The sequence below is a fragment of the Stegodyphus dumicola genome, chromosome X1 (genome assembly GCF_044657685.1).
Source record: "Stegodyphus dumicola isolate Sdum_Otavi_A_Nest chromosome X1, ASM4465768v1".
Lineage (NCBI taxonomy): Eukaryota > Metazoa > Arthropoda > Arachnida > Araneae > Eresidae > Stegodyphus > Stegodyphus dumicola.
The window spans coordinates 72,719,124-72,735,820 of NC_140780.1; the positions used below are offsets into that span (position 1 = coordinate 72,719,124).

Below are 16,697 nucleotides of genomic sequence, written 5' to 3' on the forward strand. Positions count from 1 at the left end.
TATTAAACGCAAAAATACAGTTTGTTAAGCGTTTCTTAATTCCCACCAATGTTGTTATAATAGATGTCTTAATAAATTATTATTTTCATACCCCCTTGATGATAAGTCGTCTCTCAAGCAAAATATCTCGGAGTATTGTTTAATGATTGCCTCACGTGGACTCACCATGTTAATAACGTGCAAGACAGGGCTCTTAAAATCATTTATTGTCTTTATCCTATCATTGGAAAATACGCTAGATTTGGGTAAGTAGAGACTGATTTATTTTTCTGTTATTAAGCCAATTAGGTTATTAGGCCTATGATTCATCAGTCTGGGCGACAGTTACTGACCAGGAACTTAATAAATTACAAGTGGTACAGAACAGATACCTGCGTATCATCACAGGTGCCCACTTTTTTGTATCAAATAAGTAGAAAGTAGAACCCTTTGCGAAGTTCTTACACAAGATTAATAAGCAATTCTGTCAGGACGCACAAGATTGCAACATTATGAATCGTTTCAGTCTCTTCAGCTATGAAATTCTGCAAGGAGATCGGAACTTGCACCCTTACACAGCTTTTATATTAAATGAAAACCAAAATTTCCCTACATAGGATTTAAAATTGTTATAAGAACTCCATATTGTGCAAGCATTCTAAAACTTTTTCCTAATTTTTGTAGGACTTTCTATTTTAGCATGGCACATACTTGTAAATAATATGTAAATAGTAGTCTATTTTCTGGGGAAAATACGTATTTTATGCTTTATGTACTGTTTAATTCTGTAAAATGTGTTTTTCATATCCCTCGTGTGACAAAAGAGTCACCAGCTTTCATCCTGTTATCTGGACCCACTCAAGCATTTTTGTACTTGCATCGCTCCTTGAAGCCCCTATGTTATAGTCGGTATATAACTTGCATACTTAGCAAGCTAGACGCAGCGACAGCAGCAACTGAAACTAAACCCTTGATGATAATTTAAAGTTACTTAATTTGTTAGAGACTCCACATTTTGACATACGACACATTTTCGACCAAGGTTTTCAAACGTTTTGGACTTTTACGTTACATTATAGTGCATCTATCATTCAGGCAACATCTATCATTGGCAAGTCTTGCCATTGCGCGAAACAGCCTTAAACCTCGTTTGTTTTCCACGTGATTTAATAGACTGTTTCCAGAGTGGTTCCGTTTGCTGCTTAATTAACTAAGTGATTTTAAATGAATAAAGATATTTCTTAATAATTTAAATTTTCATTTAAAGTTTCAATAAATTCTGCAATTGATAAAACTTGAAATACTTTTAATTTCTAATATATTCTACTAACAAATATGAATATTTTTGGCATTAAAATAATCAATAAAGAATTTTCTAACACCATAATTTCTTCCTGGGTTATTTAATTTCCTATTCATCAATTTCTTTTCGATCTCCTTTCGTATATTCGTTTTTTATTGTCGATATTGCTGTGGATTAGAACTGTACGTTGGTGTACTCTATTCACCTGATTTATATTTAAATGAACCGCCCAATTGGATAGTGGTTAGTGAATCTGACTATCTTACGCACGGGCCATAGCTCGAATCCCGGAGAAGGCATGGTTGTTTGTAAATGTATAGTGTCTGTGGGGCATGGGGGCACTCAAAATATACGGCGAGCCGGAAGTCCTCTCGAGAAATTGCTGGTAGGGAAAGAGGGGTGGGAGACCATCGGACCTCTAACCTCCCAGGAGATCTCCTGCAAAATATGGAGCCGAACTGAGCAAAGTCGCACTGTCACCTGTATGATGCCCAAGGCTCTTGTCAACGACATGCAGAATCTTGACTTCTTGCCGCGGTGAATTTCGTGCTTGTTCTGATTTCAGACGAGCGAGATAAGTCACAACAATATTTAAATGATAGTTTTCATAAATATTTGCATCATAACTCAATTTCGCAAAATATGTTTCTAATGTTTAACGGTACATATCTTGGGATAGAATAGATATCAGTGCATCGTTTAAAAAATGTGAATTTTCCGATATAGTTTCAGATTTTAATGAAAGTATTTGAAAAGAGAGATGTTCAGTAACTCATATTAGTGATACATCTAATTAATATAACTTACATTATAGCTAGTTCATGTGATCTGTATAATACCCTCATTCAAAATTTTTATTAACATTTTCACCAGTACTGTAATTAACAGTAGATGCTTCTAATGTCTTATGCTTGAAGTATAGTTTTTATTCCCTTTTTTTCCTTTAGTGATACTGTTATGATATAACTATATTATTTCAAGTTGCTATAACAAGTTGTAATAAATTTAAAGCATTATAATTCATAGAATATATACTATTATAGTCTAATTTAATGTGTTCTGCACTTATTACGATCTTTTAATTCACTTGCTAATTTTTGTATCTGCTAGAATTGTTTCTTTTTGTTAGTTAATTAATTGTTCTTGTGTTACTGCTTCTATTTTCTTTAGTTGTTTTAACGTTTACTACTTTTTCTATTTCTTTATTTTAAAATATTCATTTTTGAACCATTTCCAGCATTGCCTTTTAAAGAAATTTTAAAATGCTCTTCCTTTACCCTGTACATAACTATAATATTTATTTTTATTTTTATTAAATTATGATGTATTTTTCCCTCCTTCCAGCAGGCCTTCGTGGTATAACGGTAACACACTCGGCGCGTGTTCGAGAGGTCCAGATTCGAGTCCCGGCGAGGTCATTGCACATTTTTCATGCCCCTTGCTTCAAAAAAAGCGTAATGTCTCACCAGTGGGGTCCGAACTAAAAGGCAGTGGAAGATAATTCGTCGCTACCAGGATTTGACGATTTGGTATCCTCCTTCCCAGTCACTCTTTAAAAGGGGGAGTATGTAAGGTATTTTCTCCCTCCTTCCAGCATTCCTTCATGGTATAATGGTAGCTCACTCGGCGCGTATTCGAGAGATCCAGGTTCGAGTCTTGGTGAGGGTATTGCTCATTTTTCACGTCTCCTGCTTCAAAATAACTTAATGGCTCTAAAAAAATGTTACAATAACTTATAAAATATGTTTTTCAAATTTTGATTTTGAAATGACTAATTAAATTTTGTCCATCGGCAACCTTCACTTTGTAATTTTACCTTTTTTTATCTGCTTGTGAACAAGGCTACATAACGTATTTATGTATTTATTTTTATTCCGAGAGAAACCAGAAGGGAAAAAGATTCGAACTAAAGAAGGAGGTGAACTGTTGAAATAACTCTGAAAGAACTTTTAAAAGTGAAATATATACGTTTAAATGTCTGGTATGCATTTCAGAAGTCTTCTAAGTATTAAAAAGCTCATCAGTTTCAGAATAACTTATTTCTATAAAATATATTGAAGGAATGTAAAACAGCAACACATATCGGTGCAAGTGTAGAGTAAAATTAAATGATATTCATTTTAGAATAAAGAAATTGGCTTTGTAAATGAAAAAGAGCTATCGTAAAAAATTAAATGAGATCTATTCCATAATCCCAGACAAACCAACGTATGGAACGCAAATAAATTTCATACAAGTTTAAAAGCAGGAAATAATTTTGAAATAGAATTGAATTTTACATCTCTCGGTACATCTTCAGGGGTTGGCACAGCAAGAGAAGTAAAATATAAAGAAAAATCCTTTTTTTTTTTTTTTTTTTTTTTTTTTTCCCAACTGGCAAAGGCGCAAACATATAAATTAACAAGACAACCTGATTCAAATTGAGTCAAATTTAATTAAATTAATTTATGTATCCATCAGTCCGTGATGAGGATTAAATGTTATTAGGAGTTAAACTTATCAATGCCCAAATTAATTTAACGTAATTTAATTTTTTTTGCCTGGTAGTATAGTTATTTTGGGGGACCATTTAATGCATTTAAATTGTAAAATGAACCCTCATCTGAGCCATTTATGACCATTAGCGTCAAAAATATGCCGAAGCTGGTGTCTGTATTTCGAAAGACCCATTCAGTATTGTCTTGAACAATTATCTTATAAAGTTTTCTATGAGTGAACCTTTATTTTACACTTTCTCTTCTAAATGAACCTATGGTATACATAGAATCATCGATAATTGTTTAGCAATCAGTGGTAGACATAAAAGTGAACAAATTTGACTAACGTGATACAATTGAACCTCAATTATCGGACAATTCTTGAATCCCCGGACCTCGAAGTACGAGACAAATGCATTTCCATTTAGCTGACATTCCTTGCTAACGGATAAAAGCCTTGGTTCCTCAAGTAATGAGAGATTCGACAGAATATGTCTTCTATAAGAGCTATTTAATAAATAAAATTAACGATTTCTAAAATGTTTTAGCTCTTAAACTTTAATTTTTTTTAAATGATTAATAAATAATCTTTCTATTGCCGAAGTTAAAATACAGCTTCGTTAAATTTAGATTATTTATATTATCAGAAATACGCAAAACAGTAATAGAATAGGTGATTGAAAAATTAATGTAATAAAACTATGCGCATTTTTCCTTTCTAACATATGTAAGAACAAGAAAGAAAGAAATTTTCGCACTACAGTTAACTTAGATTCGTATTACAGTTAACTTAGCATGTACAATATACACAACATCATACTAAATTTAACACATTCCTTCCACATGTTTTTGCGTTAGAGTAGTCAGGACTCGTATAGGAGCCCTGAGTTTGAAAGCAGCTCCCGTATAATTTTTCGTACATTTACATAGTATACATCACCAGTTATGATGATCGATACAGTACTCTGATATGAAAATAGCAATCATCTGTCATAGTATTATTCACTATGAATGGTGAATGACATTGGCAATGGACCACTACATAACAATCATATGCAAATATTAAAAAAAAATAGGTTAAAATTCCCAATGAAACAATGACTTGAATTTTTAAATCAAAATTATCGGTCACAAGAGCCATGACAATGTGGCTTTTGGCAGTTGGCAATGTGGCTTATTGATCAGATGTCTACTCGCAATTATTGTCCATTTTTTCTGGTCTATAATTCGCTAATTCTCAGTTTTCTTTGGAAAGGCGGAAGACGGCTTGATTGTTGCTGTAGTTTTCAGATTCTCCAAATGTGCCGAAAACAGAATCCTTACGATTAGTCACCAAATTATTAACATGTACACTGTTACAGATTTAGAAGCCAAACTCAGACCTTACGATTCTAAATTTCTATTTAAAATTAACTGACTTCTCTGACTTTAAAGTCAGTTTATCCCATTTTCCCCCATTGACAATATTCATACTTTTTGTTTTCCAACATACTGTTAACAGAAATAATCAAATTATATCATTTAGAATATAATTTAATCATTATGGTATTCTTTGTAATATAATTTCATAATTACCAAATGTGGAATTTGGAAGTCTTTTTAATAAATAGATTTCATAAGCGTTTTAGTGTATATGGTTTCTCTTCTAACAGATTTTTATTTCTAGAATATTTTTGCAGCTCCATATTTGTGAGAATATGTAAATGTATTTATCTATCGCGAATTTCTGGTCCATGTAATTTCTCTCTGCATAGAGTCTTTTTTTTTTTCAATGTAGATTATGTCCGCGTATCAGTGAAGAGTAAAGAGAAAGTATAAGATAGGTTTTTATGAACAAAATTTCGCAGAAAAAGACAAATTAAGTAAATGTTTAGAGAAAACGCAAAATTACAGTTTGATTATGAGTAACAATATAATGATACGGGAAATAAAGAGAAGAATTTTAATGACAAAATTCCTACAAATAAAATTGTAAAAAATATTCAGTTTTAAAGAAAAAAGAGGGACACTAATTTTATTATTTGGATGAAGTTAAATCATCAATTGTGCTATAATTTTTAGTGCGGGCAGTTTGGGTATTGTTTATTTTATTTCTGCAATTTTGAAGCACTGAAAAATTTTTATATCACTCTGAACGTTTCCTGGGAAACAAGACAGGAGATGAGAGTTAAAAGCATTAAAGTTGTTGACTACTAGCTTAAGAATGTAATATATTTCTTAGAATTGCTCAAAGAAATTTTGAAATTTCATCTATTTTAACAAGGTATCTAGTTTGGTGGTGTGGTGTATTGAGAATACGGCAAAGCACACGAGGGCTATCTGCCTAAGGGGAGGAATGCCTTCGTGGAGGACTTTCTAAGGGAAACTGGCTCGTATACACCTATCTAGTTTGGTGAATGAAACCATAGTATTTAAAGTATAGTATTATATTCAGTCAATGAAGAACTATTCTTTCTATAAAAGCAGAAAGATATCGTAAGTTCATTAAACATTAGCAAGTTAATTAAGGCTCAGAAAGACTATGATGCTCAAAAATCAAGAATTATGAAAATTTAAGTGAGATATAGAAAAAAATATTATCCATAGGGGAAAGGTTCAGAAAAGGAATAAAATGATTATACTATTTTATTTAACAAAAAAAAAAGTGTGAGGACACTGTACTTTTATGAAAAGCGATAAAATGCAATTTTAAAATTTAATCAAAGTACATTTTTAAGCTAATGTTTATGATATAGTACTATAAAACTTAGAATTGACCAGGAAGTGGGCTGTAAAACATTATAAACTGGGGTAAGCTCACGTTTTCATACGTTTTAAAATTCTACATGTTAGATTGTTAAATGAGCTTAATTATGCGTTTGGCGAAAATATGCTGAACCTTTTATATTTGTTTTACTAAAAACATTCATTAAAAACATATTTGAGCTTGCGGTTGGGGCTCCAATATTAATTAAATTAGCCGTAATGGTAAAGGCAGTTAAACAACCCAGTCCCAGGCAAGTGAAGCAACTGGTATTAACAGAAAAATTATATTAAAACAAACTTGTGTTTTCATGTAGTTTAATAATGATCAGTTTATTTGGTACGTAAGTTAAATTTACTTTTAACGGTTGATTTAACATTGTTCATTCGTTCTAGATCATATACAGTTAAATTTGGTACTGTTGTGCCTAAAAACAGCTCCCAAATACTATAAAATTCTCTACTATCAGTGCTGTTATTCCAAGCATTTTTCTTTTCCTTTTTTGTATTTTCCGTAGACTTTTACTCTGATGGTTTGTAATACTAATTTTTTGATCATTCTGGAACAAACCAATTCCATTTGTTTTTCAGATAGGGCTCGATTAATCAATAACCCAGAGAAATCGACCTTGCTTAATCGGCATTTGGACTAAAATGTCATTATATCAGGAAAATATTAAATAAATATCAAGAACAAACGGTGTCCGCCTATAACATCGCGGCAAAAACATCGCGGTCGAAAACGTCGCGGAGAAAACAACGCAAGGCGAAAACGTCGTGCTACAAAACATCGTGGGAGAAAACATCGCAAAGAGAAAACATCGCAGTTCCAAAACATCGACGTCGAAATTAAAGCAGTTCAAAAAACAAACAATCCTATACAAGCATGAGAAAAATAATTAAAATTTCTCCGACATGAAGATTCTGTGCTTCAAATTTAAGTTAGATTAAAATTTCTCCGGCATGAAGAAAGATAGTCTTCTATAATTTTAGGAAACTGCAATTGTCTGCAAAATTCGTTCAGAACATAACAAAGTAAAGAAAGTAACATTTACCAGAATAAATCATCCATCCGTAATCACTTTTTTAATTTTTTTTTAAATTTTATCACTTTAAATAGAACGGATCTAAAATTTCAGATTAACAATAGCGTAAAATTTGCTCATTAACAGCATGAAATTTAAATTACTCATTTTACTATTCCGGAGTTTTTGCCTTTGAAATACTTTTGCTGAATTTACTAGCTTAAGTCTGAAACGATTTAACGTATCAAAGCAATTTTCAGAAAATAAGGTAAAATATTTCTGTAATTAATAATATTTTACCCAAATAATGAATAATTAACTAATTATTAGAAGCAGTTATATTTTTTACTTGTTATTTCTTTTGATTCAGCATCGAAAGTGGCTTTTAAATAATTATTCTAATTTCAAGTACTAATAGCCATGCCTGATGATTAGTGAATAGCAAAAGAATAAAAAAAGCAACACATGTCTGTCTAAGTTACAATAGTTTACGATTTAAAAAGCTTTTAAAGATTAAGCTAGGGATGCTATCCCTCTCAGCACAGCTTCACTATTTCCTCGGGGCACAAGGTCTTGCTTATCTACTACTCAATAATACTACCGCTAGCCTTTTGCTTAATCATTTTTAATCACAGAAATTTATGAGGAATTAAGAACAAGAAACATATATAAATATAGTTAGGTTTCTTGCTTTCTCTTTCTTCGTTTAAGTGCGCCATTTGAAGTTTTACACAACAGATACCAGAGTAAAATGGGCAATGGGAAATTATTTTGATGCCTGTGTTCCCTGATGATTTTAGCAAGTCTTCGAAACATAATCCAGTTTCTCTTAGACATTTCTTTCCAAAGCAATAGTATTCAACTGTTTAGCTAACTGTGAACTGTTACCTACTTTTCTTTTGACGTTCTACTTTAAAAAATCCTCACAAAGACTTCGTTTAAAACAATGGAATAAAGTATTAATTCAGTTTCTAAAGAAAACCAAAATTTGTTTCTTTGCATTAAATTCAATTAACGTTGTAAAGCTCCATTACGTTAATCTAACCAGTTATAATTTAGCTCTTCACTGTCACCTCTCCTTTCCGTTTCCATATCAGAATGCATATTGAGTTTGAGAGTATTTAAGGCGAGGTTTCCGGATTGTAAAACAGAGCGTGTTTTTGCCTCTCAAGGCCGCGTTACTGGGTTTCTCTAGCTCTGATAATACTTACTAGGTTTCTCTAGCTCTAGCTCTGATTCTTCGGCGTTGCGTGTAAGTTGTAATAGCTGCCGGCATTTAAAGTTTTACACCGGTGAGGAGTTTTTGAGCCAACTTCGCGTTAAATCAGTTGTGTAGACTTGTACTACTAGGGTTAATTTAAATATGAATTTGACTGTTACTTTAAGGTTTAAGTGCTGATTTTGTTAAGCACGCTTTTTATGTTCTGGTTCTGATTTAATAAAAAATTTTGTTTTTAAACCTTCTTAAGATTTTGCAGTTCTTTTCAGACACAGCGATAATTCGCTCTTTGGTTTGCATAAACTAAGTTTGGGCTTAGTTTATGCTAACCAAAGAACACCAAACTCTATAAGGTTTGCTTTTAAAGCATTAGTTCATGAAAACCTCTTTGGTTACTGCTTGTTTTAATTTATATGAAAGGGAAGAGGGTGTTATTTTGTAAGTTATTCAGATTCTGATTTGACTGTCTTGGAGCTTTTTATTTTATCATCTTTAAGTCATTCGGTTTAGTTCGTAGGGAGAATTTTATGCGTTAATCATCCTATTTCATAAACTTGAGGCCCAGCAAGGGAAAACGATTCTCTAAAGAAAAATCAAACTATGCTCTACACAAATGATTACTTCAAATTAACACGCAAGAAAACTTTGCATTTTATTCTGAATTGAAATTTAACTACTTCTGATGAAAAATTAAAATTAAAATTTTAAAAAAAGATCTAACATCAACGTGATGTGATATATTTACCACAAAAAATAACTCTAGATTATGAAAATGCTAACTAATTCTATAACTACATCAAAAAATCAATAATTTCGGCTAAGATTATAAAAGGTTACCGAATCCGAAATTTCAAAGTATACATTAGATCCAAAATGACTACAGGTAAAATAATATTATTTCTAAATATCATCAATTTTTCATTATTTAGTTTTATTTTAAATAATCGTTTATTGTTTAAAAATATTGAAAGTTCTTTTTTATGCTTAACAAATCTGAAGTAGGAAATTTAACTTAAATATGTATAATACCAATCTTATACAAAAGTGTCATTATGAGAACAGCACAGAAAATACTAAATGAAAAATCAAATAATATACTGCGTATCATGACTTTTATATGGAAAATTATCAAAGAAATTTTCATCAAGTAATCATTTTTATAAAGTAAAAACTTTATAAATCTTTATTTAATTTTAACCAATAATGCTAATTATTTTTAATAACATACGGTTTTCAGCGGGATAATGATGACTATCTCTTTATCAAATAGCAAATTAAAAAAATGATTCTCTTTATAACATATTTTCATTTTCAACCATTTTTATTTAATTCTAGGGCCGATCTGATAGAATTCTAGTTTTAAAATACATTTCCTCGTGATGCTCACCTTTATTCTCCGAATGATTATTGAAGTCATATATCAAACAATTAAATATATAACATTGTTAACTTTCTAAGCCCATTCTTCGTTCATTTACTGAAATTTATATTTTTGAAAAAAATTTATATTGAATAAAACTACCCTTTCCAAAAATAATAATAATGCTTCTTACATTTTTTTAAAAATATATTAACACTCTTTTTCTATAATTTAAGCACCGATCATACTCGCATTCAGACAAATTTAAAATTGAAAGGATAACATACTGGACTCCTGAAATCTAAGAAACGTTAAAGTATGTAAATATGCGTACCCGCACCACACGCAGTTTAATCTTTATACAATAGTACGGTAATAAGTAAGGTTTATGAAAAGGAAGTGGTAATAAAGGGAGAGGGGAGTAAATAAATTGGATAAATTTCTGCTGATAAGAGTATTTAATTACTTTAAATCTGCTCGTCAAATTTTAAATAAGTATTAAAAACATCTTACTTGCAGATGACTGAAGAGAAGAAAGAGGTCTTGTGAGAGCCCATATCTTAGCCCCTGAATTTTCTTCTTCTCTCTCGAGTGCTTGGGACCTTGAGGTTACACAAGTGCTAGGAAGTTGTTGACACCTTGTGGAAGAAATCGTTGATGTAACGAGATTCTCGCATGGCAGAGGTGGAAAAGAGACTGGTCCAGAATAGAAATTGCCTCTTGGAAATATGACAAGTCCATTGCAAAAAAGAGGCAGAGGTAACATTTGTCCTACTGGAGGTCTGACAGGATTTGTCGCCTGAGGCGATATTAAAGAGTCAATGGAAAAACTTGACTGATTCGATAAACGTTGCATTGAAGACTTAACTTGAAATAAGTCAGCAGATGGCAATCAGTAGACTCTTTAGCTGTCTGAAACGACTTCACACTTAGAAATTTTGAAGATTTTCCTATTTCTTTTGGCTAGGGATTGAAAATAGCGTTTATTCAACATTTGCTAGAAAAGTGGTTTACCGGTTCACTTGAAAATTCTGCAAAGATCTGCGAAATCACAATAAGAAATCTTAACAGTCCTCTAAATTATCCGATGCATTACGAATAGAAATGAATTAAAATACTGCTTCTTTAAATATGACTAGATTTCACTTTAAGAGCACATTAATTTGTTACCGAAGGTATCACATTTTGAACTACAAGAATTAGCTATACAGAACCTTTCTTATCATATGCCATGATTACAGCGGAGGTATTTAATAAGCATCAACCACTTTTGTTTTGAACATTCACGAAAAGGCTTCTCTCTAGCTCTAGCTGGAATCAGAGTTTTTCGAGTCCATCTATCTGAAGATTTCACATATCATAGAATCAGCCTTTCGAGAAAATAGCTTATGGAAGCATGTCTTCTCTAGTTTCATCTGTCACGACATATTTCACACAAACATCTTCTTAAGAACACATCTATAGATCCCAGAAATGTTGAAAACTTCCACTATGTTTCCCAGATGTTATTATGATCGGGAGAGTTTTTTCAGGTGAAGAGTAAGGATGCACGTAACATTTAACATTTCTAAAACCTATTACAGTTATTAAACAGCTGAAAATGTATCCATCAATATTATTTCGCCTTTATACAAAATAAAAAAATTTCATTTTTCAATCAGGCTGCACAAAGATATTTATGTAAAAACATCATCAATTAGCACACACTCGTTTATTTGATATAAATATTTTGGCAAGACTAAACAAATGTAAAACATAAGATCCATCGTTTTTGAGTAGCCAGAATTTTAAAAATTATAGTTAAGTATTATTTAAGGTTTCCTTTGACATGATTCACATTTAAAATTTCCTTAAATTTATCTCATTAGTATTACTTAAAAATATAGAAGTTGTTGAAAATTTAGCTATAAAAGATGTTTAATGTAACAGAGTTGTAACATGCGTATATTCTCAGATTCGTTTCTTTTTCATATAAATGGCGAATTTTGGATTGTAACACTGACTCTTGACGAGCCTGATTATTTAAAAAACGTCGGTGCGATATTCCATTTAGTTTTTCAAACCTCGTGTTCTTAAAGATGTCAATAACTTTTTTTAATCAATCCCAGAACAGTAAAAGTAGATTCTTCATAACAGATAAAGTCAATAGAGTTTCTCAACACACATATGAGGGATAAAAATATCGAGACGATTAAGTGTTTCGCAAATGAAACCCTCTTTCCAAATGCTTAATTCAGGGGATGCGGTGTCAGGAGCCAAGCCGCTTAGCAAAGTCATGCCACTGTTTCAAAGTGAATACTAAACCTCTCATTCTCTTCCTACTCTTTCAACACCCTTCCCCTCCTCCACCAATGGGTCCCAAATTAGGGTTGCCAAATCGAAACTAGAGGAAGACTGATTTAGAACTTCGCGGCCTGCTAGCGAAAGTCGCCAAGGTAGTGAAAAAAATCGCCGAAGGAAGTTCTCTGAAAACTGCTTTCCAGTGGCGGAAGAGAAACGCCTTTTATATCGCTGATTAGCACAGCTTTTTAAAGTAATTAGAAAAAATGTTTCCGGTACTGAAGAAATTCTGATTCTTCTTTAACTATTTAAAAAAGTATTTAATCATACTGAAATGTCTTGTATTTATCATAAACAGGTTTTCCTGGATCATTTCACATGCAGAAGAATGTAATTTACCGAGTAAAATATTATTATTATTATTTGTTATATCAGTTGATAGCATTATTTGAGTTCTATGAGGTTTTAACAGACGGAATTTAGAATTCGATCAGCTGCTTCATAAAGCAGAGTTGAAAAATCTGTTATAGAAAATTTTATTATTTATTCATTTTTTTAATAAAAGTTTATTTCAGTTTTAAAACAGACGTTCCGCTATATAATTCTTATTGCATTTTGCAGTTTCCCTTAAATTTTGCAGTTTCCCGTAAATTCCCAATTCCCTTAATTTTCCCTTTGCAGTTTCCCTTAAATGTAATTTTACTTACGTTACTTCCATGACAAAAACAAAGGATTAAAGTATTATTTATTCTAACAAAGTGATAATAAATTTTTAAACTTATGGGTTTAAGAGATGAACATATCTCTGAAAATGAACTGCATTCTCAGCCATCTTCGAAGACTGGAATTTCGAAATCGCAGTTGAAAGCCAGCGAAATATCTTAATTTCTTGCAGTCTAGTACTGGAATATTTTCAGTCCGCTTTTTGTACTATACAGAACTTATTTAACATGCGACTTACATAAATTCGCAATTACGTAAGACTCCCCAAAAAACCGTATTATAGTAACATTTTTTTTTTTTTTTTTTTTTTTTTTTTTTTTTTTTTTTAATGGCGAGCACTAGCCAGTTTTAGGCTTTAGTCGCTACTAAGGCCAGAAATGGTGGTCATTTTACTATGGAAGCACCAAATGGGCAGCCACCGTTACCTCCTATAAGGGAAGGACAGAAAATTTACATCCATGCCATTTCCGGGATTCGAACCCGAGCCCTTCGGTATCGCAGTTGGCTGCCCTAACCAATATACCGTCTGGACAGCTAAAGTTCACACTGAAACTTGCCATAAGAAATAAGGGCTCCATAAGTAATTTCTTCTTTCCCCAAGCCGTATCTCATGCATTTAAATAACATTCATGCAGTTAGTTTAGTCACTTGTTTACCGCTATTAGTGTTAAGTGTTTATCAATCTTAAAATGTATTCGCGACGCAAAATCGAAAGAAAAGTTGAAAATAATTGATACATATGAAAACGGAAAAACTTTATAAAGTTATTTTAAACAGTTCGGGATATAAATCAACCAGTTTCGACATTAAATACGATAGTGAAGGATAAAGCAAGTTTTCATAATTGAAAGCATAACGTTGAAAGGCACAGTCATTACCAAGAAACCAGTTTCCCTTAGAAAGTCCTCCATGAATACATTTCTCCCTTCCTAGTAGTTCCTTAGGGCGGAACACGTAAATACTTTTTTTAAATGGCCGGACGCTTTATTTAATAGCCATTAAGCCTTGCGTCACTACTAGGGCCGGAAATGGTGGCCATTTCATTATGGAAGCACCTAATAAGTGGCCAACGTTGCTTCCTATGAAGGGACGGACAATTACAACCATGCCTTCTCAGGGATTCGAACCCGGGCCCATTGCTACAGTAGTCAGAGTCACTACACACTACACCGGCTATATGTAAATGATAATAATAATTACCAAGAAAAGCGTGGGCCTAATTTCTCAGAGGTGGAGAAATTGTTTTGTCTCACAGGTTTCAGGATCTGATACGCAGAAGTGAATACATTTGAGTTTATTTATTATCCAGCAGAAGGCTTGTTCTCAGCATAAAGATTTATAAAAGAAGGCCGGCATCTGAACGTTGGAATTCGAAAATGTTAGCCGCAGCATATATTCCGATGTATTTAACTACAAAGCAATCCACGATGGGAAAAAGCGTGTGATTGCATAATTTAATTTATATATGTTTGTGAGAAGAGCATTTCTAATCACAATCATTCACATCCAAGGCCGACTCTCCCACTACAGAGCCAAATTGGCTATCGTAAGATCTTGTTTACTTAAAAAAAATCTTATTTGAATTTTGTTTTATATTTTTTTGGATATTTTTCACATTTTATATTTCATAGCCAAGAAAAATAGGGCTGCAGAGTGTTTCATTTACACAATAACACTGTGCAAATAATACACATACATACATTCATACATGTGTACAATAAAAAGTACACTTTTTTACGAAATTGCGCTTAAGTAATTTACAAATTAGACTTCCGTAAAGTTCGAGCTACAAATGGTTCAGCAGAATGCATTACTGATATAACTCATGGGATTATTGTAATAGCTAAAATTATATTCCCTTTCCCTAATTTTATTATTTTACATTTTCGAAATTTATTACGTGGGGAAAACCACAACTCCATGCAACCAGCCCATTCGCCAGGATTTGAATTCATGTCAAACTGATAGTATTCAGTAGCCTTTACCGGTGAACCAGTTACATATGGAATAGATCTAATTTAAATTTTGCCAACTTTTAACTTCAGTTTACCATAGGATAACTTTATCTTCCTCTTTCCTTTTTGATGTTATCTTTTCTATTACTTTGTAATCCTCTTTTCGTTGTTTTATAATTTTTAATAACAACTTCGTTCAATTATGGTTTTATAATTCTTAGTTTCTACAGGTCAAATTTTACACGTATTTATTTATTGCTTAAGTCGCATCTACGTGTACATGAGGACCTGAGCTCAGGAAAGTTAACTGCATATGTTTTTCTGTTGTACTTGCTCATTTTATAAAGCTACTGCCAAACAGATTGATTTTTATCGGGTAAAGTTATGGGACAGGTACAATGTTTTATTTTCCCTTCGCACCCCTTTTCCAAGAATACTGAATGGCCAGACAAAAATTGCTATCTAGCAGTTCTTACTCTTGTTTCAGTTATTTAAATTCACCTCAAAATATATGAATGAAAGACAAAATAATAAAGATAAGAAAAATGTCCATTGAGATAACAGAGTTAAGGACAGTAGAGCTATAAAGAATTTACTGCGTTGGTTAGAATTTAATTCCAGTATACAAAATCATAGGAAATGAGACCAATATATACATGTAACAACTCTCAATATTGAACAAACTGGGAAAAATGATGCATTTATACAGGTTATTTAAAAAAGGTAAACCTTTATTTTCTTAAATATTGATACTAGATATATACAAGAGTGGATCGAAAAGTTACATACAAATTCATCCCTTTCCCTAAAACACAAAAAAAATTAAAGCAGTAAAATTGCATGTATTAGCTGTTCGAGAGTGTCTTAGTTCTTATAATCTTTCTTTCATCATCGCATCAATTTTAGTTTTAACAAAGTCCATTTTCTGGACTTATAGCTTTCCACAAAGTACAGCTTCTTCAATCAAATCAACGGGCTACTGATCTTTGTGTCGGCTGTGATATGTACGCAACAAAACTACGTGCCATAATTGCGTTAAATGCATACCGTGTTACTGCGTATATGTTTTTGCCTCTCTGTTATACTTTTGACCAAACAATTTCAGAACACATTACTGTTTGATCCTTCATCACATGCTACTAGTTACACAGTTTCACAAAATGAAGAGCAGAACTTTAATTCCAGCTAGTTAAGTATTCATTGACCTTTAATTAGTTAAAAGCATAAAGTCCTATACAATTATATGCCAAATTCGTAGAGAAGTCATAGAATTCATAGAAGTTCGTAGAGAATAATTCGTAGAGATTCATAGAAGTTCGTAGAGAATCATTCGTATTCATAGAAGTTATCACCATAGGACTGGTAATATGTTGAGTTACTTTAAAGGAACGTACGAAGAAAGAAGGTGGTGAGAAAGTAAATTGGGAAATACAAGGAAAATACTTTAAAGTATAGTAAAGAGTAATAAACAAAACTTAACTAATTACATATTTATGGAATATTCTGGTGATAAAAATATCAATGCGTCATAATAGTAGTAAAAAATGTATGAAAATAAGTGACCTAAGAGAAAAAAATCATTGGAATTATAAAATGGGAATATTAAAATCCTTTTAATTGGTATTATTAAAATG

At 32.0% G+C, this 16,697-nt stretch overlaps 1 protein-coding gene across 1 annotated transcript in view; it reads right to left on the reverse strand.

Annotated features, from left to right (window-relative positions):
- Window positions 1-12,403, reverse strand: part of LOC118196553 (uncharacterized) — a 34,620-nt gene extending 22,217 nt beyond the window's left edge. The window contains exon 1 of the mRNA XM_035368049.2: window positions 10,619-12,403. Within this exon, the coding sequence (XP_035223940.1) occupies window positions 10,619-10,961 (343 nt within the window). The 5' untranslated portion in view covers window positions 10,962-12,403. The remainder of the gene's footprint in view (window positions 1-10,618) is intronic.
- Between the last annotated feature and the right edge of the window lie 4,294 nt (window positions 12,404-16,697).